Below are 9,018 nucleotides of genomic sequence, written 5' to 3'. Positions count from 1 at the left end.
CTAAAATATTAAATTTTGTCTTTTTCCCCCAAATTGAAATATAAATTCAATATAGGGCTAGTTCAAAACACAGCGATTCTACTTTTTGAGCTTGAAATAAATTTTTTTTTTAATTTTTTTTTAAGTTTATTTTTGAGACAGAGACAGAGCATGAACGGGGGAGGGTCAGAGAGAGTGGGGGACACAGAATCAGAAGCAGGCTCCAGGCTCTGAGCCATCAGCCCAGAGCCCGACGCAGGGCTCGAACTCACGGACTGCGAGATCGTGACCTGAGCCGAAGTCGGACGCTTAACCGACTGAGCCACCCAGGCGCCCCAAGCTTGAAATAAATTTTAATCACAAAGAATAAATAAACATATTCAGGAATAAGATTTAGAAAAAAATGAAGAGAATGGTCATTACCTAACAGATATTAAAATATTCTATTTAAAACAGAGTAGTTGGCAAGGAAAAATAAACCCAGCTAGATTTAAGACAGAGACATAGAAACTGACAGGATGCTATGGGAATTTGCTATACAAATGATGGCTTTTGGACGCAGTTCTTGGAAACCACACACACACACACACACACACACACACACACACACAGCTTATTTGAAAAATTAAGTTAAACTCTACCACATAAATAAAAGCTATTAACATTCTGACTGGAATAAAAATATGTATTAATGTAGCAAACTGAACTGTTGAAAGTGCTGTATAGACATAAACATTAATTCCCATAATCCCATGAGGAGGGACTCCTACTGTACCTTTGCTGATAACAAATGAGGCTCAGGGAGAGTAAGGAGCTTAGGCAGATCACACAGCTAATGGCATTTTCACCCAGGCATCTGATTCTAGGGTCCCTGGGCTTCACCCCACTCAATATACAGGTGTATATGCATACACACACACACACACACACACACACGCACGGGTGTGTCCCAGACACTACTGCTGTGTAACAAATCACCCTAACACTTGGAGGTATGGTACAACCATTTGCTCATGGTTTTGTGGACCAGGGATTTGGGAAGGCAACAGGTGGGTAATTCTTGCTTGGGGGCTGTCATGTGACTGCAGTCAGATAACAGCCAGGGTTGCAGTCATCCAAAAGCTCAGTTGGGCTGGACATCCATGGTGACCCATTCACTTAAGCGGCAGGTGATACCAACTTTGGCTGGGAGCCCAGCTGGGGTGTGTCACGTGGGCACCTGCAGGGGGCATCTCCAACATGATGGAATTGGGGAGTCAGGCTCTTTACAGGGATGCTGGCATCCCACAGGGCAGATATCCAGGAACGCTGGCAGAAGCCCCGGGACCTTCTCTGATCCTGCCTTGGAGGTCACAGGGTCACTTCTTCAGTATTCACTTGATGCCTCTACAAATTCACCTAGAGTGGTGGTTCACAACCCTTTTAGAAGCTTCACTGGTGTAATGTGAAACTGTCCCTGTACTGAAAGGGCAGGGAGAGGCCGAGAAAGAAGCAGGTCCCTCCAGGTTAATAGATGGCAGTTTTAATAAGCAAAGAGAACTCACCTATGAGGCTTCTCTTAGGTGGCACCGAGATGAATGGACTCCACACCCACCTGGCAAATCTTAAACGTTTATAAAAGAGGCCCTAACTGGTGTCAGTCACATATACCATCCAGATGGCCTCAGCACCACATCACCATCTCCAGGCAATGTCCTTAGAGCAGTGTCTGGGAGCTGAAAAGTCCAGTGGAACCCACATTCCAAGGACAGGGGAGGGGCTGAGGAGCCTCCAAGGGCCCAGGTCCAGCTCACAGGTTAATCCTCAGTCACATCTCTTCAATGATATTCCCCAAGTAATGATGCAGCTCACAGACCTTACCTCTGACTACAAGGAGTGTTCAGAGATTATGGATGCCATGTTTTAAACCACAATATGTAATTAGATCAATGAAAAAAGATAAAGAAACCTATTGAGTGTTTGCTTAGGGCCAAGCACTATACTAAAGCTATTTATGTAAGTAATTTTACATAAATTATACTTACAGTTATATTTAAAGTAAATAAATATAAAGAATCGTGCAGATTAAAGTTGCAGGGGCTGTACTTCCACCCCTGGACATATGGGTCTACGTGATGTCAGGTCATAGGGCCTTCTTGATCACACCACTTCACCCAAAGCCTCAGGGCTGTGGCATCCATGGGCCTGCCCATCCCCTTGGGGCACCCAGGGTGCCACCAACCTGAACTCATGTGGTGTGGGCTGTGGAACTCAAGGCCTGGATAGTGGGAGAATGCGTGGAGAATTTGAGATGAGCCAAACTGTGTGTACAGCTCTCCATCCCCTACCCCCAACTTCTACAAGAGAATAGTAGTGTGCCCACAAAAGGATGGCTTTATAGGAAATCAGCATTTCATCATGGTGCCAGCATGTAACCTAAGATTCTTCACCAAGTTAGGGAAGACCCTGCATGGAGGCTACGGCCTCTTCTGTGGGCACCACTTCTGTGTACGGTTTGCTCTGTCAGGACCCCTCCTTCTCAACATATCCCCAAGTCCGTGCGGCCCTGCAGGGACCATGCCCAGGCTCACACTCCGCCTTTCAAGGCCTGTACACAGTGCTTTGTCTCTCTGATCCCAGCCCCTTTCTTTAAGTGCGGTGTCCATTGAGAAGAGACTGTAAAACAACCAAAGCATTTATTTGGGGTCTTAAAGATTGTAATCAAGGAGACACAGAGGCCACTAAAATCCAAAGTGTGTTCCAAACTTGGAACTTAAAGTGCAGGATTATGGAAGCAAAAACCCATGGTTTCATAACTTGTTTTGAAAGAATTATGACTGGTGCTAGCAGAGTTCACACTTACTGTCTCATACATGGTTGGCCATTTGGCAAACAGGTGTCACAGTATCTTTATTTCAGTCCAAAGTAGAAGGATGTGTTCCAGGTGGCCCAGCTGCAATTGACAAGTGTTGAGAAAATGTACATAGAAGACAGTGGTGCACGGGCAATGTGCACTGTGAACTGTATTTCGAATGATTCTCTTAGCAATTGTGCATCTTCTTCCATAATGGTGAACATGAGACAAGGCACACAATCTTGTTGGGGCCCATCTAATCACCCGGAGGAGGCACACAGGATGGGGACAATCCCCACCCCTTCCCAGCACTGTGCTGAGTTCTGCCTTTGCTGGGTACAGCAGCCGCCCCTGGGGTGCTGGCACTCAGGACCATCTGGGTGGGTCCCCTTTGTCATTTCACCCTCTGTGTTCATGGCAATGAGCCAACCAGATCATCATTCATGCTGCGGTGTGTGTGGAAGATTTGGGGAACATGGCCCCAACATTACTAGCCCCTTGAGAGGGCTTCACCCCTTTGCAGGAAATGGTCAATATAAGGACAGTGCAGGGATTGGGGTATGCTTTAGGTTCTCTTTTGTTTAGGACTAGATCGTTTCTATCTTGGGGTCCTAAGGTATCCATTAGTCTACAGAATGATGGTGGACTAAGGGTAACATTTCCTATTAATTACATTGTCCTCAGATTAAGAAGCAAGCCCACTCTATGTCAATCCAGTTTATGGTTTCAATTCTACAACCCTTATATGAAACTCTACTACACAAGGACTTACTTTAAATGGGACCCCAGAAAATGGGCAGGGTGTAAAACCATTTACAAACTACTTCCCACAATATATCTGAAGAAGGTGTTGCTTTCAGTCTCATTTCACTCTGGATTCTGACCTTGATTCTGACTGGTATTTCCCCAATAGTTACATACACACATAATACTTTGTCTTTGTCTCCTGGAGGTGCCTTGTAGTCTTTTGTGGAAAGAAGTAGACATAAATCATTTATCTAGTCTGTAGAGAACTTGACTAGTGAAAATCAGCCCAGGAGTGTGTTGAACTCAGCACATGTGGTTGAAATCTATTACCTGGCAGATCCCTACTCAGGGTGGCCCTGGGCTATGGGCTCCATCTGACCCCTCCCTCCTGCCCATTCCTGCTCACCATCTGAATTCTTTTCAAACACAGCAGCCAAGTTTTCAGGATCAGCAGCCTAGTTTCCCTCCTCTCCTCTGTGATTACCAGGAGTCACTACAGCTAAGGGCTGGGTTCCCAGGCTGCTCCTGGTTCAATCATCTCTCAAAGTGGCAGCATGCCTCCACCACTGTCCCCCCCCCCCCCCCCAGCCCCACACACATCCCGGGGAAACTGTCAGTTCTCAGATCCTTGCCTATCCTCTAAAATCAGTTGGGACTAGGAACTCTTCATAAAGACACTGCCCAAATCCTTTTTATATGTATATTCCCGAGACAGGAAATAACTCAAGAGATAGCTGATGTTACCTTTTATTGATGAAGATAGAGCAGAACAAGTGCACTACATACTGGTGCATTTGGAAAACAATTAAAAGAAAGGAGTTACAGTCACTTAGCATGTTCAAAAAATGCCCCAGAACCCTTTTCTATTTGTCTCCTGGGACCAGCATATTGAGGGGACATCACCTGGACAGGGCCACCCTTCCAAGGATTAGGAGTTCTACAAGGGGGGAGCGGGGTGGGAGAAGGGGGCCAGAGCAACCCAGCCTGTCACAGGGTCCTCTATGCATCCTGGCAGCTGGACTTCACCAGGGATGTCTTGCCCATCCAGGGTACAGTATATATCTGGAAAGAGCAGAGCGTTTTCTGTGAAAGGGAAAAGAGAGGGATAGTTAGGGTTACAGTGCAAAAGGAACAAGTCCAGCCTCGAGATGTCAGAAGAGCAGGTAAAGAACAGTGGCAAGAGTCTCAACCCCCACCTTGCAGAGCCCCAGCACACTAAGCAGGGCTCTGCAGTGACCTCTCGGGCACCATGCCCATCCCTAAAGTCCAAGAGATGAGATCCTGTCCCTTACCTCCAACCAGCAGGATTCCACTAACTCGTTCCCCCTGCACATTCCTTTAAGGAGCAGCGTGTGGAAGGCTCCAGAGCCCCCAAGGGACAGGGCACTGCCCCCAAGTTCCCTGACCTCCAATGGGCCAGCACTAGGACAGGTGCAGAGGGAAGAACCCAGGGGCTGGGATCAGAGTTCAGGAAACACAGGAAAGCCGCAGGGAATGGGGAAGGTATGGGGGCAGTACAGCTTTCCCCAGAGGCCAAGACCCAGGAAGGAGACTAGTATTTGGTGGGCAGGGCAGCACCAGAGGGTTTTGGCTGCTTATAGGCCTCTGATTCCCTCTAATCCATTTAGGTGGCTGGTGCTGAGATTAAGGGTTACCTCTCTTCCTCTCTCTCTCTCTCCAGCAAACACCCCACAGCTGCTCCTTATCCCACAGGCACATACATGGTGCCCCCTATTCACCAGCTAAAACCCACTTAGAAAGTCAAATTAGTCATGTGCACACACATGTATTCCATGCACCCAACACTGGCACACCCCCACCCCCAGCAATCACACATGATGCATCCCACAGGCATAGGCTCACCCCCACCCCTCTGCCGTGCTTGGCTGCCTCCTCCAGGCACATACCCTTATCAGGTGTGGCTGGTCATGAAAGGGACAGGTGTCCAAGTTGGGCTGGGACTTGGTACATCTGGTTCGTCCAATCTCCACGTCCAAGAAGTAGTTCATCCCAGCCACAACCTGCATACCGGGAGAGCAGGATTTATTTACAATACCCCCCAATTTCACACAAGTTACCTTCCTGCTATTGGGCCCTTACACCAGCATTCACTGCTGCCAAAGCAGGTATCCCAGAAACCACAGCCACCTCCTGAGGGCTGGCCCAGCTGCTGTGCTCAGACTCTCATTGTAATTTGTTCATAGAGGGGCTCCAGAAGGTCTCAGGCAGCCTGGCAGGAGGAGAAGCAGGAAGATGGAAGGTGGAAGCCAGGGTCCAAAATTCTGTTAACCGGGTTCAGGAGAGAAGGCACACTCTGGGGAGCCAGCACAGAGTCAGCTAATAAACTCCAGCGCCAGGAGCCAGGGCAGGAACTAAGCCCACAGTGAGGGCTCTGCACTGGAGCAAACAGAGTAGATTTGGTTCTGAAAGACAGTCATGTGATGGGTGCAATTAAGCTAAATTCCAATTAATAGGATCAACCCCATAAATATTCACATTACCTCAGTGTAACAAAGGTTTATTTATTCCTTTATTTCACAGTAAGAAATGACATGCCTCCCTCTCTCTCTCAATGATACACACACACACACACACACACACACACAGTTTAGGCCAATCAATAAAACACTGATCCTGGAATGTCTACATTTTAAGTGTGGTTTTTGACGGAAATAATTCTGAAGTGTGTCATACACCTGCCTTTTACACTGGAGATTTCAGGATAGAGGCAAACCTTGTCCTCACACATGGCATCCCACAGACAGGCCTCCTTAGAACTTGGAGAAACATGGCAGCCTGAGACCAGGATCCACATCCTACCCGGTAGAACCATAAGCAGGTCCCATGATCTCTCTGCTGTCACTTACCCCAGCGAGCTGTGGCACCAAGCTAGTGTCACACTGGAGAGCGGCAGGCTGGGGGCAACCTAGTGAACAGGGAGCACATGTCCCATCTAAAGGACACAGTGCCAGCCAAATGCTACAGGAGGAGAAATGGTCAGTTCTGGGCCCACCTTCTGAAGTTTTAATAGAAGGTGCGTGGGTCCTAAATGCTGGCATGCACTACCAGGCTTTCATTGCTGTGAGGCTCTATTCTGCTCTCAAATGGGCCCCAAGCCAGCTGGCCCAAATCCTTGCCCTCCTTAGAGGATGAACACAGAGCCGCAGAGCCACAGTGCCCCTTCCTCACACTCCCTCCCACCCGTCTCTGGATTCCCATGGCTATGTTCTTTATCTGACCAGAACTCCAGGACAGGCTAGCAGAGGCAGGGGTCAGGAGCAATCCACTCAACTACCTCTGGATGTTGGCGATGATGGGGCAATATCAGGTTAGGGAATGTGATGGCACACACGAGAGGCTGCTCCCCATGGACGTGACCTGTGGAGGGAAGCAACCCTCCAGGAGCCTTTCCTCCAGGATCTCAGGACAGATTTGATTTCATATGCCAGACCCTTTGCTCTGGGATGCACTGGGTACCACAGGCCAGCTCACTGACCCATCTGTGTTTGCTGACAACTTCTGGGTGCTGAGGGAGGATGTTTGGCGTGGGCCCCAAACTCCATTGCAGGATGAGGACATGGAGGCCAAGTTAGTTTAGTGGCATCTATCGAGAGGAGACTCAGAGAACAGGTCACTTCTACATGGCCCCAATCATCTCAAGAAAACATGTGGCCAGCCCAAACTGAGCCCCAGTGTGCACCACAACTGGTTGGACCCTTCAAAAATGCCAAGGTCATAGATGGAGAGAATGCTCCAGAGTAAAGAAGGCTGCAAGACAGTGCCTGCACCACATGATCTGGCAGTCCTGAGCCATAAAGGACATCAGTGGGACAACCAGTGGCATTTGTATAAGGTCTGAGTTTTAGATAATTGTCAGTGTTGATTCTGATTTCCAAAATGTTATTGTGCGCTCCTCAGAAAATGCCCTTCTTTCTAGGAAATACACAGAGAAGTGTTAACTCTCAAAAGGTTCAAAAACACAAATGCACGTATCCCCATACACACATGTATGTGCCTACTGGAAAGCAAAATGGCATAATTTTAACATACAAGAATCTAGCTGTAGAATCTACAAGGATTTTATGCACTATTTTTGCTACTGCTCTGTAAGTCTGAAAAGTTAAAGTTAAAAGGAAAAAGTGCTTTAAAAAAATCCTTTAGTGGCAAAGTCAGGAGGGCAGCTGGGCATGGGGTCTGATTTTCCTTTGCTCGTGGTCATTTAGTGACAGCTCACACTGGGCCCCCGTGTCCCGTGAGGCTGGGGCATGGACACAGTGGGACTGGATAGGGGCCTTGACCCCCGCACCGCAGCCTTCTGGCCAGGCTTGGAGCTTGAAACCTGAAATGAAGGCCATGGGGGTGACCCAGTGTGCCACCGGGGTCCCTGGCACTCCCGGAGACATGCATGTGAAGGGCTGGCTGTGAGGGACCAGAGAGACAAGGGACACAGCCCTCTGAGATGCAAGGGAACGTCTGTAGTCCCCGCCCAACCCCTAGAGGCTCGGAGACTGATCCAAGACGCTGGGCCGGCAGATAGGGTCCTTGCTGGTGACGTCAGGCAGCCGCGCCCTCTACTCAGGGCCACGCAGCCCCCACAGCCCGGCTCGTACGCACCTGCTTTCGGGCACGCACCACCCGCATCGCACGGCTGTGGTACGCGTCGTTGCTCGCCTTGTTGTACTCGCTGAGGGCGAAGTTCAGCGCCTGCTGCACGCCCTCCTCGTTGACGTCGGCGTCCAACGGGGCGCCCACTAGCGCAGACTTGTTGTTTCTCCTGCCGGTCCCGGGACTCACAGCCAGGGCCAGAGTCAGGGCCACAGCGGCTAGCAGGAGCAGCTGGGTGCGCAAGGACCCGGCCATGGTGTGTTCGCGATCGACAGCGCACAGGTTACCGTAGGAAGTGATCCAACGTAGATAAGCAGCACCCAGCTGGCCGCCGCGCTTTTATTCCCTCAGCCCCACCCTTGGGCCTCCCCGCCCTCCCCGGCTCCGCCTTTTCCGCCCCCACCTACCCCTCTCCGCGGAAGTCCTGACCCTGCTCCCGGGTCCGGCCTCTACTTCCTGTACTTCCCTAACCCAGCGCCTCCTTGGCAGTCTCAGCCCTCTAGCCTTAGTTCGGGCCCCTTTGACCGCACTTCTGGCCTTATTCTTCGGGTTAGGTTCGTTTTCTCTCCCCCAAGCTCCGCCCTTCCTCTCAGCGTCTCTCCTCCATCTAAATCCCGCCCCTCTACAGTGTGCTAGCCTTGGCCCTCCCAGCCCCGCCCCTCAGCTTCTATCCCTCCACCTAAGTCCTCCTCCCATCGCGCCTGCCCTGTCCCTGAGTCCAGCTCCACCCAGCCAGCCCTGACCCCTGCTCTGGACGGAGGGCTCCCAAGCCTAGCTCACTGTGGTCTTGCAGAAGGTGTCACTCCTCCCAGAGCCTGCAGTGCTTGTAACCCCCAGCCCTGTCTCCTGTGAAG

General features: G+C 50.1%; 1 protein-coding gene across 1 annotated transcript; it reads right to left on the bottom strand.

Moving 5' to 3' along the window:
• Positions 1-4,290: 4,290 nt before the first annotated feature.
• LOC131485330 (cystatin-C-like) lies at positions 4,291-8,529 on the bottom strand. Its single transcript, XM_058684702.1, has 3 exons — positions 8,174-8,529; positions 5,467-5,580; positions 4,291-4,642 (listed from the first exon to the last, which is right to left on the bottom strand). Exons 1-3 carry the CDS (start codon positions 8,417-8,419, stop codon positions 4,559-4,561), a joined length of 444 nt encoding a protein of 147 aa, XP_058540685.1. The 5' UTR covers positions 8,420-8,529; the 3' UTR covers positions 4,291-4,558.
• Between the last annotated feature and the right edge of the window lie 489 nt (positions 8,530-9,018).

This window comes from Neofelis nebulosa, chromosome 9, assembly GCF_028018385.1.
Source record: "Neofelis nebulosa isolate mNeoNeb1 chromosome 9, mNeoNeb1.pri, whole genome shotgun sequence".
In the NCBI taxonomy this organism is placed as follows: domain Eukaryota; kingdom Metazoa; phylum Chordata; class Mammalia; order Carnivora; family Felidae; genus Neofelis; species Neofelis nebulosa.
Note: the sequence above shows the minus strand (reverse complement) of the source record. Positions and strands in the feature narration are given on the sequence as shown.

Bases quoted from the DNA above. Each gene is read 5' to 3' on its own strand.
- LOC131485330 (XM_058684702.1), bottom strand. From the start codon at position 8,419: ATGGCCGGGTCCTTGCGCACCCAGCTGCTCCTGCTAGCCGCTGTGGCC. The intron at 5,581-8,173 runs GTGCGTACGAGC...CCCGGTATGCAG, and splicing joins TGGTGCGTGCCCGAAAGCAG to GTTGTGGCTGGGATGAACTA. The intron at 4,643-5,466 runs GTATGTGCCTGG...TCCCTTTCACAG, and splicing joins ACCAGCCACACCTGATAAGG to AAAACGCTCTGCTCTTTCCA.